This window comes from Azolla caroliniana, unplaced genomic scaffold (assembly GCF_043228905.1).
Source record: "Azolla caroliniana isolate FFs.n. ecotype wild unplaced genomic scaffold, voAzoCaro1.0.p SCAF_3, whole genome shotgun sequence".
NCBI classification, from domain to species: Eukaryota; Viridiplantae; Streptophyta; class Polypodiopsida; order Salviniales; family Salviniaceae; genus Azolla; species Azolla caroliniana.
In genome coordinates this window covers 4,599,298-4,617,623 of record NW_028230438.1, presented here as the reverse complement: position 1 = coordinate 4,617,623, position 18,326 = coordinate 4,599,298, and the positions used below count along the sequence as shown (strand labels likewise).

The following is an 18,326-nucleotide window of genomic DNA, read 5'->3' as shown; positions in this document are numbered from 1 at the left end:
TCCTCGACTTCAATCGTTGTCGGTTATCCCTCGTTCTCAGCCGGTTAGGACTTCAGCTGGCTCTCTCGACTGACTCAGTCAAGTGATGGACTTTTGCTGAATCTTCAATGGTGAGACCCCTCGATTTTCGTTGAATATCCTCAATGAGGACTTGTCTGATCGTTTCTTCAAGATTCAATTTTGGACAGTTGTTGGCAAATGTCGTGCAGAATACTTCCCAACTCCCTGGCAAGCTCGAAAGGAGGGCAAGAGCTTTAACTTCTTCTTCGAAGTTAATCACTTGGGAGGAAAGCTCAGACAACACTTGGTTGAATGTGCTGATGTGGGAGGTCGTTGGATCTGTCTCTCTCATCTTGATATTGAACAAGTGTCGGATTAATATGAGCTTCAACGAGGATTCAGACTTCTTCTCATAAACGGCCTGAAGTTTCTTCCACAAAGAGAATGTCATTGTCTCCTTGGCCATGCTAAAATAGACATTTTTAGCCAAGTCAGCATGCGATTTCGTCCATAGATCTCCACTCTTCAGCAAACATCGAAGCCGTCTTGGAGTTGTGTCGTATTGCTTCGACCTATCTTCGGATTATTAGCACATCTTGCATCATTTCCTTCCACAGCGCAAAGTTCTTTCCGTCGAACTTCTGAATTTCCACACTAGTGCCGGACTGTCGCCATGTTTCTGGAAGTAGATGTTGTTGGCCTAGTCTTTTCTCTCAGCCAGATAGATTCTCTTCTTAGTTTTCTATTGTTTGTTGTCGCCAGATAGCAAGGTCGTTCTAATACCAAATGTTAAGGATAATATGTGGAAGAATATGTGAGGATATGCAAAGTGATGTCAAGCAAACAACATATACAAGACGAAGAAGCAGAATGTGCACAATATGCAAGAAGCAAGAGATCTAAGTTGAAGCTCTAATGGAAAACCCTTATTTCTCTTCTGCAAAACTCTCTCTATGGTTTACAATGTTACAGTTGGACTTATATACTCGAGCCCTAACTTGAGAACATGTTCACACTTAAGGATACTATTTGGAAGGAATCGGCCTTTTATGCCAACAAGGGGCTATTCATACGAAATAAAGGTCACTAATGGTATTCCAAATAAAACCACCATTGGACAATAATTCCAAATCTTGAAGTGAATTCTCCTTTATATGTCCTTGACTCAAGAAAAAAAGAAAACGCTCTTCAAGAGCAAAACAACAAAACTTTTTACCGAAAATGTTAGATCCTTAACATTATCAATGTTCATGCTCAATATTTAAGTGATTGTCCATATTCTTTTGCAAGACATTTATAGGGACCAAATGATTTGATCCAAAGAATTAGTCATATCAATAGATCTCGAATGCATTTCTTGTTTGACTCTAGAAGCTCACCTAATTTTATTAACCATACTTCTTAAAAATTTAGGAGTTTGAACAAATGTAGCTTATCACAGTTCTATAATTCAACTAGCTACCAGAGGAATGCATATCAGCAATATCTTATTCCTTCCACATCTTTATTTGAGCTCTTGTTCACAACTTTACTATTGTATAATTAATCCAATGATTCAAAATTGTTTTAATGCTAATGCACATCAATTATCATTTCATGAAGAAGATTATAAATGCAATTTGATCTTTATTAGTTTTGAAAATGTTTTTACTAATTAACTTCAACTAGATTTACCACCAAGGCATAATGTTGACCACATAATTGATCTCAAATGATGTGTTATTCCTATAAACTTAGTCAAAATTAAGAGAATGAGATGGCAATAGAACTAACGGATTATGTAAGTTTGGGTTATAGTTGTCATGTTAGTATCTAGTCAAAAAATAGAATGAACATAGTGATTGTCTAGAAATTATCATTGTCTCAATAAAGTCACCATAAAACAATTGTATTTGTTACCTAGCACTAGATCAAGTAACATTTGCATGGTGCTTAGTATCAATGCAAGAATGCAATGTTTTAATAATGGGGTTACGTTACATGCAAATCCTACTAGTTTTTAATGATAATGATAATGAATTCGAAGGTAGGATAGGTCAGAAACCAAGTATCCTAGGATTTGGGGAAACCTAAGGATATATAATGTGTTGTGATCTATAAGATCTATAAGCCTAAGGAGTTCAAATGTATAAAGGGGGCTAGTTACGCCCTTTGACATGCCATAACGATATCTTACCCTTTGGAGTGTCGTCTCCTTTATGTATAATTCCTTGCATCATACAAATGCATGCATGTTTTGAAGTTCACCAAAAACCTAGATATATGGTGCACATACAGAAAGACAAATATCCACTTTTGAGAAGGATGAAGACAATGGTTCAACATCAGCATGATCTAGTTGTACAATATTGACACAATACTAATATCTAGTTTTGAAGACAATCAGTAAAAGTGTTTGTGTAAGCTAGTGGATTATTAAATGTCTTCATAATTTGGTAAAGTCAACTTAATGACCTTAAATATATTAAGCATCTACTATATCGACTATGTTTACTGTAACATTTATTGTTATATGTTTATCAAAATATTCAGCCTCACTCTGGAATTCTCTTTGTCACCACTAGTATGCCTTTGATATTTCAAAATTGTCTTTCATGTGCATTGTATTCAACAACCTTGATGCCGATATATGTTATATTCTTATATTTCATCTATGTACATGCAATTGTATTGTGCATAGTTTGTTGACTCTTACATTATGCACATGTAACCAAATTTGGCCCATAAACATATTAGTAACGAAATGGAAAAGTTGTAATGAAAATGTCAATGGATCATTTAGATTTAACCCTATGTAAATGGTTACATAAGTATATGTTTGACACGCCATTATCCAAATAAAAAATGCATATGTTAATGTGCTCGTAGATCAATGAAATCAATGCCAACAAGGCTCAAAACTACACACAGAGTATTGTCGCATTGTGTCTACTAAAGGACAAACAATCAAAACATTCAAATATTAGAAATTCAAGATTCTCAAAAACATATGCAGTCATACCCCGAACACATCATTGATGATTTGTTAAAAAAGATGAGTACTTAAAGTGTTAATGGTCCCAATAACTATCAAGTCATCAAAATCACTCAAATGATTACATTCAATTCTCAAGGAAAGAATTCACAACCCTAAAAAGACATATAAACTCTAGTGTGTTTTGTTACATTTGATTGTGAAAATATTTAAAATGATAGCAATTAAGATGAACTAAAATCAATTGTTAAAGTGCTTTGTTGTGTAGGTTTGGTCGAGATCGCATCTATTTGGTGTGCAACTCCAAGTTTGGAAAAATTGTATAAAGTCCAAATTTTATTCAAAGGCAATCAATTTCAAGGTGGTTGCCTCGACAATTAATAGTCAAAGAGAGATCAAGATCAAAATTAAAGGAGTTTTTATAGTATTGTTTTAGCATTAATAATGTTATTGCGTTAAATCCTTGGTTATAAAAAGAAAACAATTTGGTACGGGATTGAATTTTAGAGAAAGGTGTTGTAGTTTGTGCATGATCTTAAACTGAAAACATGAGTATTTTTTATAGTGAATACAACACCAAACCCATTCCTTGAGATTTGAACTCATTGTTGTACGTAATCATGTTTTATTCTACAGTATTAGCATTTAAATATGATGTAATTTGTAGATGATGTATGAAGTATATAGTTTATGTGCAGTTATAAATTGAAAAGAAAATAAGAAATTTGGAAATAAGGAAATAACTATTTTACTATAAATCTATGTGAAACTTTGATGAAGGTTATAAAGTAGCCATTTTCTACATTCCAATATATTGTTTGATTGATCAAGGGGATATGTCCCCAATAGATGAACCCAAGCTTAAATCACTCCTTGATGATAGGTCACTTGATGAGTACCCGAGTTGTGACCAAGCTCCAATATTTACTTGGCTTGCCAATTATCCTTGATGATCTTACATAGATGGTAAGCTTGTTAGTTTCACGATGAATGTTTGGAAGGCAGATGTTTCCATTGGTAGCACTTGATTAACATATTTGATCTACTATAAATGTGAATTACTTCATGAATTGATTGTATGCATCATCAATTCTCTTTATTAATAGTTTGAATTTGTTGTGTTACTAATATGATGTGTTTGCTCAAGTTGTTGAAAATGGAAAAGAGTGATATCTTGTTGAAGATTTTGTTTGTGAAAAGGATAATCCTTGTATATCTTAATTGTCTTTGATCAATCATGAAGTGAACTATCCATTAATGTTACCTTTAGAAGATACTATATCACCATTTCTTATAGCAAAACCCTGACATTATTGTCAAGAGACTACCTTTCCTGTGTGAGCAATTTATAGGTTCAATTATTATACGTTTGCAATGTGAAACAAAAGTTGTCATAACTTTCTATAAACCATTTTTGCAAGTTGTCTCAGTGTAATATGTATTTCCTTTCAATGAACTTAAGTTTGCCTATTTAGGGTATTTAATCCTCTCTTGAATGCAAAAAATGTGACTTTAAATTTTAAAATGAATAGTATACATTATTCCTTTATAGAATGGCACATCACTTTGTAAAATTCTAGAAGAAGGCAAGAGCATTTGCAAATTTTCAGAAGGAACTCAACGAAGCTTAACTCTTCACTTGATAAAAGTATCCTAGCCTCCAGTTTGAACATGTTCTAGTGGAAACATGTGTGTAGACAAACACTCCTTAGAATCTACAAGATATATCTTCAAAGACTTTTAAAATATACTGGAAGTCAATTGAGATTATTCTTGATCATGATAGCAAAGGTCACACATACATATGTGCATAGATTAAATCAATTCCTACTATGACATACCTTAGCTTTCGATATAGAATAAAAATGTCGGAAACCTTACAAATGCAATCCTATGCATCAACCACTCATTAAAAGCATATAATGTGGTCAGTAAGTAATGTAAAGGCCTTTGTAGTTTAATGTAATGCTTATATAGAAGAACTTTTGAGGTTTGAGTCAAACTCATAATCTAAGTAAAGGTCTGTCATATAAAATAGATCCCTTTTCTTGTTTGCACCATGACATATGATGCATTCAATGTCAAAGAGGATGCCTTCCTACATAGTAAAGAGTATTGAGTTTGTTTTTTATTGTATCATGAACCCATTTATATAAGGAAAACATATCGAGACGTGGAAGGTGATGTAGTATGGTAGACATATAGAAAAACATGTAAGCTATTGCCAATAATATTATATATTAACTCATAGTGCACGACAAAGCAACACAATAAGGACAAAGGGAGCAATATAGAATACCTTAATTTTCATGTTTTTCAAGGTGTCTTTATTTGTAAGTCCATGCTTAGATTTTTCATAACATGTATATTGGAATGCAAAAAGCAAGTCCAAAGAAGTTTCTGACATAGACTTCTTTCTTAGGTCAATAGTCGGCATATTACCCGACAAATTATGTTATTTTCATATAGATGTCAAAATGATAATGCCAAAATAATCATCAATGATTCCATACAAATTGGTAGTGCTTGAGAAGTAGGTCACTTTGACACAACCCTAAGCAAAGGTAGCTCTTTTTCATAACCTAGCTTGACATAGTTCAAGAAGAGTAAAAAGGAACAACATCCATATTTTATTACAAACATAACATAGGGGGAAGATAGTATTATGGAAGAAGTCAAGGAGATACATAAAAAAGGAAGTGTGAAGTTGAGAAATTTGGATCAACAATTTTGTTCGCGCCTATTTAGCATTGTTAAATTACAAGGAGAAATTGTGAGATGACACCTAAGCTCAACGGCTTATGAAGAATATTGTTAAAAGGATTAAAAGAGAGATGAAGGTGAAAACTTTCCAAGAAACGATATGGTTGTAAACACTGGATGGGATTAAAAAGACTACATCATGGGATTAAAAAGAAGTTGCATGTGGATGGAGGAGAAACCTGACAAATTTCTAAATTTTGTGTGTTTTATGGGTTGTGGGTCCAAGGGGAAAGGTAAAATTTCGCTCATGAAGAAGGTTCCCTCATTAATTAGAAAGTTGTTTGAATTTGTGAACTTGTGGGTTGGCAATATTCGTAAAGAAAATATTCTTCATTAAAGTATACAAATTTTATGATCCAATCCTGTAATTTTTGTGGTGATTTTTCACATTTGATAATAAGGTTGATTAAAGCAAGAGAAACAGTTGGAAACTAGTATGTACAAAGGATTGCTAGAGATATACAAATATAGAGAGTTTATCACAACATTTGTCATCAATTATCAATGGTCCTTGCAGGACTTCGGAACACGATTAGGAAACAAAGTATCCATCTTTCATCAATAAATATAAACGGTAACGCCTTGCTCTCCTGCATGTTTTGAATGAATTTTCAAATTACATTTCTCAACTTTCAAGGCATTCATCAATTTTATATAATCAACTAATGGATGTTATTCTCTTTTATTGAAGTTCATCAATAGGAATGAATCATGGCATCAAGGACTTTAGGGCAAAACTTGTGAATTGCACTTAGCTACGTTTCCACCCTTTCCTATCTAGTCTCATGGCATTAATCATTCTAGTGAACACATTGGAAAAGGTTTTCTTTTCTATGAGAAAAATGCCGTCCTAAAGCATAATGGAGGATATTTGTTATACTTGACCTATTGTAAACATATCAAGACAATACACTTTACAACTCATTACCTTGAACATTGTAGGGAAACCTCTTTCCAACAAGACAAATTGCCACAAGCTTGTTGTGATTGTGCTAAGACCTAATATATGATGCAATTCAAGTTATTCTACTAAAGTATCCATATCAATGTGGTGGACATTAGCTATGTTGATCCTTTTCTTATAAATAAGTTTCTTCCTATAGGACAACAAAAGTATTCAAAACCAACCTAGTCCCAAGACTTATAAACATTTCCAACAATGTATATCCTATTTTCCAAGGCAAAAACAAAAAATATTGTTGTATGCATCACAATCAAGTCTAGATTAAAGTGTGTGTGTGACAATTTCACGATCAGGGCATGACAACCATGGAAATTATAACGTACACACATAATGAAGCAAAAGCGTGGAAAGTCTATATTACCATGGCAATAGTTTGAAAATCTTTAAAACTTATTTGAATTGTTTGAAGAAGCTTTAATGATAATGACATACAAAATAGATGTGCAATCATTAATCAATATTACCTTTTGAATCCATAATAATAAAAGTGAGAACACCATGGAGTATGGGTAGTATAATTTCCTAGAGGTTAGTAACACCTATGAACATTTGGATCTCAAAGTATATACCTTGCAATCACAACCAAAAAGCATGATGCACTCCGCAAGGATGTAATCAACCACATAGAAGGGAGCAAAAGATGTAGAAATAATTTGGAAACAAGATGTGCCAGCCCCATGTATGGTAAGGCGCTTGTAAATGATATTCTTTATGGATGTGAATATTGTCGAATAATGTAGACGAATGGAACATGGAATTAGAGGAGGGGAGATTTTCAAGGTATATCCCTAAAAACACCCATATTGATGCAATCTTGAATCAAATACAAGGGAGAGAAAATGGTAGACTTTGTTGAACCCATAGAAAATAGTATGGATGAAACAAATATGAGTTGGCCCAAAGTAAGATAAGGCATTAGCAAATGATATCGTTTATGGATTCGAATCTTGATGAATAAGATTGTCAAGGAATGAAGTTGGGGGGGAGGGGGGCTCTCATCGAGATATGGATGTAGGAACGCAATGAAAATGCACAAAAAGTGTAAGGTATCAAAAGGAGAAGGAACAACCTATGCAAGGAAAAGATGGGCATAGGACAAGGAGTGGATAACTAGCAAAGCTTTGGAGGGGGGGGGGGGAAGCTTGGTCAGAATAGAGTGATGAGAATTTAGAATAAAAGTAAAAGTGTAGACCTAAAGATTGAACAAATGCAAGAATAATAAATATTAATGTAATAGTCACAATCCATGCCCATGCTCAATTGTTGATATATAATTGAATTACTTTAATGATTAAACAATAGTTTCTTTCATATCACATCCATGCCCATGCTCAATTCTTATATATTTTTTGTTTTTAGGAGGCTTCAGTCACTAACAATCATTCAATTGGTCGCACCAACTTTGACCATCAATCATTCAAATTTGTCTAATGCGTAAAATTTATATTATATAGCTCAGAAATATTGGGCATAATAATTTATATTACGGAACTATATAGATAGATAGATAGATATATAGGAAACTTTAATGTGAACTTTTACAATAGCATCATCGGAATGGTGAGGCGTTACTTGCATTACAACTAGCTAGCTAGCATTAACACATACCCCAGACACCTTGTCATCGTTGCACCTTCCACTAGGACCATGGCATCTTTTTTACCAAAGATTTTTTGAAGGTCATGTTGTCGAACCCACAAAGGTGGGTTTAATGATGAAGTGTCAAAATTTACATGGTATGTCGGAATGAGATGTGTTATATTGTCGAAACTTTGTAGACATTAAGGGAAGACAATTGCCTCTTTAAAGTGCTAAAATCTCCTTCTTTCGAAGCCAAAATTTGGAAAGTGCCATGGGAGTCACACATGCCATGTTATCAAAGCAAAATAAAAAATGGCTAAACTATGTTTAGAGATGTTGCTTGATTATAAATGACAAATTTGATCTTACAGTTTGCTTCAAAGTCTTTGGACCCAAAATCATACGAGTTGAACCAATATCTTAAAGCTCAATAACTTTCTTGCTTGTTAGTGAGATGTGAGAAATATTTATGAAAGAAAGTATATAAAAATAAACTAGAAAAGTTATGATTATTGTCATAGCCTATAGGCAACACACTAGTTGAACCAAAGACTTTGCACTCAAAAATCATATAAGTTGAACCGACATATTGAAGCTTAGTGAGCTCAATGGCTTGTTAGTAGATTGTGAGAAATGGCAATGAATGAAATCCTAGAAGAATAAACTAGGAAAGTTAAGATCGTCTTTATAGGCAAGTAACTAGTTTGGCCATAATAACTTGACATTCGAGTTTCGTTTTCTAGGCATAAAGGACAAAACCATCTCCTTGGTTCACTCTAATATACGTTCTTAAATGTTCTTTTTCATGTATATTACATTTTAGTCTCTTCTAATCCTTTTACTTGGAGTTCAATCGTACTAAGTATCCAAAAATTTAAAATTTTGACAATATCTTGAGTTTGTGAATAAATGTAGTATCTCTCAAACTTGACAACTTCACTCGGATAGAAAGTGTTTATCTTATGGTGTAATATAAGAGGAAGATCGGGACCACAAAGAAAAGCATGCACGATATCTTCGACACCATCAAATCATACCTAATATACAAGACAACTTGTTCATTCTCGTCCTCGACAATGTCCCAACAACAATAATAGGTGCTTCAGAAATAACAAAATGCAACTTTCACACGTGAAGAGCTATTAGAGACGACTAAACTTTATAGACGTTGAAAGGGGAACCTCACCCATAGTAAAATCAAAGACAAGGGTATGTTTCAATTAAGGTTGGGCCACATAGAAGGTTGACTTTGCCAAACGAGCCTTAACCTCTCTTCAATTGCTTTTCATAATTATCGCGCATATAGAGACATGTGATGATCATGTCAATCTTATTTAAAGGAGGTATACTTAGTTGATAGTAATGTAAAGTATAGACTTATCTAACTTCATGGATGAAAATCCTTTTCAAGGTAGGGATTAAACTTAATTTCGATTAACTTATGAATTAACAATTAAAAGCCCCAAATAAATTTCATGTAAGCTCACAAAGTCTCAAGATTAAGTTGGAATTTTAAAAGAAGAAGTTGCGTGGGAAATTTATGCAACCATTGACACACCATAAAGTAACTTAATATTGATGCAACCATATGAAGGTTTGGCTTGGGAATCGGAATCCAGCTAATTTGAACCCTAAAATTCTACATTTAGAGTTCACTAGAATAAATTTCTATTTGTAAGGGATGCATTAAAAATCCTGGAAATGGATATGGCTAAAATGATGCATAAGGATATTAATGATATAAATATACATAGATGTAAACGACACATTCACACAAACACATGCCAAGTCAATATGTATTTCTTGAGATACACAAGCATTCATCAATATTGTGCAAGGCATACACATGCATTTATACATGCATGTGTACCTTCATCCACATGTATTTGTATGAGTGGATACAGACATAACGAACATAACATGAATATGTTATGATGAAAATCTTATCAACAAATGAGTGTACCACCCAATGTGGGCATTTGGAGGCAAGTTTAATAGGTTAGATTGCTAAGTACAATGAATAGAAAAAATATAATATTCCATTTCATGACTACTGGTTGATAGAAAAACAAGTTTGTGTATAAAATTATCAATTTCAAGAAATGTTGTCGTTGAGAATGTAAACACTCATGGTTACAAGTACATAACAATGGCAATCTGGGAGGAACAAAATAGGTTGGGATGGGAGTTATTAAACTTTATGAGAAGACACTCATCAATTATTTTAGAAACCATAGGCTAGGGAAGCGAATACAAACCAAATGATAATCATGGATTGATTAGAAGAGTTTGAGGAAAAATATATATTGACTATGAATATCCACATGACACCAAACACGACCTATCATATGGACAGAGTCAAATCCATGACAAGGATCAAACTTGGAGAAAGACGAAGACATATGTATAGTCATTAAGTCATCATCGTTGAAGGTCGCATATAAACATTTTCCACGTAGTTTGCGTGGAGTTGTTAAGTGATTCTCATGTTCAAGAATTCTAATAATGAGTGTTGCGTGTGTAGGTATTGGAAAGTGACAAATTTAGCCCTTGAGCTCATCGGAACATTGCATAATGTTTTTGTTTGTACATTGGCAATGGGGTTTGGGAGGATTTATGAAAGGTTGAGGTTGAAGGTCTAGATCAATGGCAACCACACTTCACTCTAGAGCAAATGACAAGCGGATACAACCTTAGACCTCAACCTTTCATAAGTAAACTACCTATGTAAGATAGGCCTTAGTCATCCTCTAGCTAGTCATTGTTTGGTTAGTGTTAAGTACCTAGGACAATTATGCTCTAAGTTCGGGGGTAGGTTATGTAGAGAAAACATAGAGCAAGCTACTAAATTTTAGAATTGATATAGCAAAAGTTAACTTTAGAATTGAAGAGAGAAAACGTTTAGAACTTTTTCTCTCTTCAAGAACCTTGGCACTCCAATTAATAATGAATCAATCCAAATTTTCTACAAGACCACATGTATACTCAAAAACTCCAAAAGCATTTAAAGCTAATATGGTGTAAAATATATTACGTTCTGCAAAAATGAGGTGATTGAAATGTTTCTCTTGGGGAATGGACGTTGGACAAGAATTAGAACAATTGGATACATCCTCAACTTTAATTGTATATTGTGTCCAATGAGCATGCAAATCTAAACAACACACAAACTTGAGTTTGAAAAAATTCTTGAAAATTGCTTGGCTTTACAGATGTAATTGCAACGGACAAGCATCCATAATGGTTCTTTCACAAGTTTCTATTGATGGGTTATTGACAAATGCCAAGCACTTCAAACCGACATTTTTTATTATTTTGGATTTTACAAGATAACTTTAGTCGACAATCCTTGCTAGAAGTTGACATGTGGCTGAGATGGAGGAGGAAGAAGAATGATGGCATGAAAAAAAGGTTGTACACATTTTATTTCTCTCGTGGGAAATAATTTCATGTCTATATGAACTTCAACACCATCGCCATTTCTATACTTCTATGAAGTGTTCACATGATAATGAGCTCCTTATGTTCTCATGGTGCATGGCTTAGATGTGGTGGATCAATAAGTGTCTCCATTGGTCCCCACAAGACATAATCCAAGTATGTTGTACTTGCACATCCTCAAACCGAAGATGCTCATAATATCATGCAAGTCAGTAGGTGTAAATACTAAACAATTCATATTCTCCTTGGAGGAATAAACATAAACAAGTAACAGTGGCTCGCACGCACGTACACACAACCAAGGAACCGTCGAAGAAGAGAAATCAAAAGAGAGGCAATGATGGTGTCGACAAACATAAAAAAAGCGAGGAACAAAGAGAATGTAGCAGCAGGCGAGAGAGACTCTCCAAAATCCAACTCCACCAAATCCTTGTGCTCTGCGAGAGAGTGTCGGACATGTTTTCTCATTTCTTTTCTCTCGTCTTTCTTTTCCCATTTTTCTTGGGGTTACGGAAAAAAAATGAGAGGAAGTGGTGCTTGGGAGGAGGGGGGGCAAAGTGTGGGGCAAGTGAGAGACAAAGGGATAGAGAGATGTCGGAACCATGTCTCCCCAAGAGGAGACAAAAGACAATAAATTCTCATTCCAAAAAATAAAAATAAAAAAATAGAAAAGAATTTGTAATTAAAAAAGAAAAAGAAAAAGAAAAAAGAGCCAAAATTGGGCCCTATCTCCACCCCCCCTCCTTCCTCTTTCCATCCCTTATAAATACACACAAGTATTTGCTCTCATTCTTATAAAACACAATTCCTAACTCCTCCACATATCTCAACAGTTGCATATATCTACACCATAGCAAGGTTTAAAACTTGTTGTAAGTTTCTTCTTCTTAGGCAATCAATCTTAATCTCATCTTATTGCCGTATCCAATCAATCTTAACCTTAATTTTGGTCTTAATCTTAATCTCATCTTATTGTCATATCCATGGCTCCTTCTACACCCCTAGTGCAATACATGACCCCTTCCTCCATTGATCCTCCCTCATCCACCCACTCTATCACCACCTCCAACATCCCATTGTCATTGAGCCCTCATTATACGCCTAAACCCGTCGTCCACCATGTCTCACCCACGGTACCCCCTGCCCACGAGGCTCACCTCTCTTCGTTGATCCATCCGCCTCACCCTCGATCCGACTCGGAAGCCCTCTCCCTCATCGAATCGCTCACCCTCTTCGCTGATGAAGTCCAATGCCTCACCCTCTCCGCCATCCTCTCCCGCAATGCCCGCACCGAGTACCTCTCGAAATTCGGGCTCGACGGGCGGACCGATCGCGAGAGCTTCAAATCGCTACTGCCGATGATTACCTACGAGGATCTGCAGCCTCAGATCCAGCGCATTGCTAATGGGGACACATCACCCATCCTCTCCTCTTACCCTGTTTCCGAGTTCCTCACAAGGTATATCACATAGGAAGCATATATGTACATATACATATATATATTAGTTTTCACACTGTGGTTCTATTGGCTAAATGATTTCACACTATGTGTACCATTTGTCTCCCTGTGGGCTAGTTGTTTCTCCTCGGCTGGTCATTCTCATACGCACCATATAGCATCTCGCAATCACCGAGTACATTTCCACGAAACCATACTACTTTGACCCCTCACACATTATTCTCTCCTTTCTTATGCTTGTGTCATAGATGCACCTATCATCACATCTTGTGTTTATGATGCAAGCATACTGTTTGATTTGTTTCATTAAGTAGGACATCAAGTTATCATTAGAGATCTTCGTGGATGAGGCTCTCTTATCCCAACCAAGAAACTTAATAAATAAAATTTGGATCGTCTCCGATGTGGATTATTATAAGGAGAACGAACAAGGGAGTTAATTTTACCACGTCAAGAAATGGTCAATACTTAGTTTGTCCATTAATACCTATAGGCCATGCCCTAGCCAATTATGTGCTCATAGAGCTTTCTGTGGAACACTCATGAGAAACATGAGGGGAATTGGGTCTTTTTCACATGGGGCAAACTCATCTTCTATTTATAGGTGTGTTTGTGTGTGTTTTGAATATGGTAAAAGGGATATTCCCATCCATCATAAGAGAAAGTGGGTTCTCCCCACATGTGAAACAAAGTGGAGAACACATTCTCTCTTCATGAGGTTCATGAAATGGTATAATTAGTTTTTCATGATATTTGTTTTCACACCATGAGTTGGACCTTTTCCCACATGGCAATACAAAATAACTCCATTCCTAGTCAAACTAATGTTCAACATTATGAAGAATCAAAACATTTATTGATTTCCCTCATGGGTAAAAAACAAATATGTTTAAAAAAGACATCTTGTTCTTGGCTTAGCTAAGGGTTGGTCTCTTTCGTGTCATAAATTAATGTTTGGTCCATGTCTCCACCAACACTAATGTTAGAATGGGGAAACTTGTTTTGACCACATGAGCATTTGCTTTGGGTTCTTCCTAATGAATGTTTATTCTTACAAATGATGTTTAGCTCTGGGACCTCGGCTGGGGAAAGGAAATTGATGCCTACAATCCATGACGAATTCGAGAGACGTTGCCTTCTCTATAGTCTTCTCATGCCGATAATGAACCAGTACGTCATTATCTATCCTTAATTGTGTAATGAGGCAAAGTATTTAATGACCTTGACATGTTTATTGACCAAGGAATGACCTCAATCCTGTTTGTTGCAATGTAGATTTGTACCCGACCTAGACAAGGGCAAAGGCATGTACTTCTTCTTCATAAAGTCGGAAATGAAGACGCCGGGGGGTTTAATGGCTCGGCCCGTGTTAACGAGCTATTACAAGAGTCATTGGTTCACGCAACGCCCACATGACCCATACAATGTGAACACTAGTCCCAACGAGACGGTGTTGTGTCCGGATTCCCAACAGAGCATGTATTGCCAGATGATATGCGGCCTCCTCGAGCGCGATCATGTGCTCCGGATGGGCGCGGTTTTCGCATCGGGTTTCTTGCGGGCCATCCGGTTCCTACAAGAGAACTGGGAGCAGCTGTGCACTGACATTGGAACCGGAACGCTCCACAATTTGATAACCGATGAGCCATCAAGGCGGGCGGTCCAGAAGTACTTGGACGCATCGGAGAGACGGCGTGAGATCGCTGATGCGGTCGCGAGCATTTGCTACGAATGCGAGTGGAAGTCTTGTTGGAAGGGCATCATCCCGCTAATTTGGCCCCGGACCAAATATATCGATGTCATTGTCACCGGGGCCATGGCTCAATACATCCCGACGCTAGACTTCTATAGCGGAGGTTTGCCCCTTGTTTGCACCATGTATGCTTCGTCCGAATGTTACTTCGGAGTTAACCTCCACCCTTTAAGCAAGCCGTCCGATGTCTCCTACACTCTCTTGCCCAACATGGCCTACTTCGAGTTCCTCCCATTGCATGCCCACACCGGTAAGCTCAATGACGGATCGGAAGCGAAAGACATGAATACTGCCATACTACACTCCTCTACCGAAGTTTCGCAACATCAGCTCGTTGATCTCGCCAATGTTGAGGTGGGACGCGAGTATGAGCTTGTCGTCACTACATATGCAGGTAAAGGACCACTTGAGATATGAATTTGGGCATTGTTAATCCCTTGTCCATTGGCAGGTTATGTCCTTGTGGTGTGATTGAATTATCCTTTTTACACTTATTGTTTATTAGGTCTTTATCGATATCGTGTTGGGGATATCCTCCGAGTGTCCGGTTTCCACAATAATGCACCTATGTTCCAATTCGTGTGCCGCAAGAATGTGGCGCTCAGCATCGACTCGGACAAGACAGACGAGTACACGCTGCACCAGGCCGTGGAGGCAGCGACATCTGCCCATCTCGACAAGCTTGCCACTACCCACAATGACCAGACCATCAACCTAAGGCTTCTCGAGTATACAAGCTTTGTCGATTTGTCCACCATCCCGGGGCATTATGTTCTCTTTTGGGAGTTGCAACAAATCAGCTCGCACGTGGTACAACCCGGACAAGACAGTCACGCAAATTCACACCAGAATGGAACACAAAAGAGTGCAATGTTAGAGGGGGGCTCAAGCAAAGTATTGAAGGAAGTGTTGGAGGAATGTTGTGCGACAATAGAAGAGAATTTGGATTCAGTTTATAGACAAGGGAGGGTTGCATGTAAGTCTATCGGACCGCTCGAGATAAGGATAGTGAGGCAAGGGACATTCGATCAACTTATGGACTATTCCCTTAGTAGGGGGGCTTCCATCAACCAATATAAAGCACCTCGTTGTGTAAAATCAACTGCCATAGTCGAGCTCATGAACTCAAGAGTTATCTCTAATTTTTTTAGCCCTCGTTACCCATCTTTCATTCCAGGGGTTAAATTAAGCCACTAAGTTCACACACCCATACATCTACACTCCCCCTCCCGCTAGAACAGCCTTCCTCCCCTATTTTAGTCTAGTTTTTTGTTAGTCTAATTTTCATGTTATGGAACCCTTTTCTTGATGTAACATATAGTTTCCCAAAAGGCCTTCAATTATAGCTTTGCTTGTATCATACCATTTTACTAAGTTAAATGCAAATTGAATTTATCGACAAGGGTTGACCAGTGCTAGTCATATACTTATATCTTGGGATTTGGGGATCGGACACGATCTCTAGTTCAAGTCATTCCTTTTACACAAGTGTCAACTACACAACCATACACATAGGTTACTTTAATAGGAATGCCACAACTCAAGGATTGTGTGTGAATATGTTAAGGGGAATGCTATTACATGACGATCACGTTTGAATATTTTAATGGGAGCGTAGAGTAGTACATTATTTTCTCCTATGATATCTAATGTTCAAAACATAGTAACTACATGCTTTAAGTTAAAGGGACATTGACATTGATTCTCTTTAATGGGAATGATAGGACAGAAGAACTTTGCTGCATGTATCAATATTTTATTAGGAGTTTAACACGAAACATCTTTGCTATGACATACAAATTTCACATTCTAACACCTACGTGTGTTAAGTATTAGGGACACTACATGGCTTGCCATTGATTATTTGGTCTCAATATCTAGCTTACTTTTTCTCACAACCAAACAACATGTCTTAAGTTAAAGGGACACTATAATTCTTGTTGTTGATTCATGGACAATAGACCGACTTTATTAGTTTGTCACGTGGGGAAACGAACATAAGAAATCTTTCGATTTGTGACGTGGGAAAATGAACGCCAACAAATGTTTAGATCTATGACATGGCCTAGATAAATCTTCAACTCTGAGTTGATCGCAAGATCGTACAAACTAAGACATAAAACCACCACCTACTATTATTTAAAATATCCTATCCATGTATAATGGGTGTACTTTCTTGGCTACAAGTTTCATTTGGTTAAGAGAATCGCAAGATGGTAACATAATATTAGTATACAACATGTGTTTGTTAAGGTAAGATGATAATTAAGTATCTTAGGATTGCGATATCAACATCATCCAATTGTCCAAAATAAGACATAACACCAACTATATATTGTCATTCTTATAAAAAATATTTGCATACTCCTTGGTCTTCTTTCCAATCTTAGTTTTAGAAAATTATTCACAATTCAATTGGACAACTAGGTTACCTTGGAATATAATAATAATTTTTTTGTACTAGCTAGAATTTGAAAGGTGAAGAATAGGCATGATCAACGTGGTATCAATAATGAACTTACACAAGTGGTTATGTGTAATAAATTGTTGCCACAGTGACACCGCAACCAATGATAAGTCACACATCAATAGCACTTTGTCACTTGCCATCTCCATCGATTCACCATCACCTTAGACCAATGACGAAGCATCATATTGGGGGTCTTGCAACACTATGTTGTAGTCAAACCTCGCCTTACACTTTGGAGAACTCATTTCCCATAAATTACATGTATGTCTTTTACTTGGCCTTTCCTCTAAACATTCTCTTTTATATCTCACTTGTTCTACCCCCAAATTCTATGATATGAAGTCAATAAAAAAACGTAAGGTGTATCCTTTTTTTGTTCTAATATCAATCATAATCTAAATTAGAGAAACTATCGGTTTGTTGTAGTTAAACTATTATGCTAACAATGACATGCCATTGATAGATTTTAAAACAATATTAAGAAATATATTTGGTAACCCCTTGCATGGAGGAAATGCTACATCAATAGCACGTTGACACATCAATAACACATTTCATCTGCAATCACTATCATCTTAGACCACATGCAAAACCTCATATAAGGGTCCTATAACAATATGTTGCACTCCAACTCTAGGGGGCTCCTGCTCATCTATTACATGTATGCCTTTAACTCCCCTCTTCTTTTAGGCTTTCTTCTTTGGGTCTCGCTTGTCAACTCCAATACGAATGATATAAAGTCAATAACAAACAAAACTTGAACCAATCAATTCATAATCTAAATTGAAGAACCTTTTAATTTCTTGTATTTGAACTATTGTGCTAACAATGACGTGACCTTCGTAGATTTCACTCGGATAATATGAATGTTGAATAGTAAGTTTGGTAGTTGCCCCTTAGATGGAGAAAATATCATTAGGA

The 18,326-nt window shown here is 36.3% G+C and overlaps 1 protein-coding gene across 1 annotated transcript; it reads left to right on the top strand.

Moving 5' to 3' along the window:
* Positions 1-12,613: 12,613 nt before the first annotated feature.
* LOC147865969 (indole-3-acetic acid-amido synthetase GH3.5-like) lies at positions 12,614-16,337 on the top strand. Its single transcript, XM_087316307.1, has 4 exons — positions 12,614-13,182; positions 14,251-14,352; positions 14,458-15,329; positions 15,441-16,337. The coding sequence occupies exons 1-4, from the start codon at positions 12,707-12,709 to the stop codon at positions 16,130-16,132; spliced, it is 2,142 nt and encodes a 713-aa protein (XP_087172433.1). The 5' UTR covers positions 12,614-12,706; the 3' UTR covers positions 16,133-16,337.
* Positions 16,338-18,326: the final 1,989 nt, after the last annotated feature.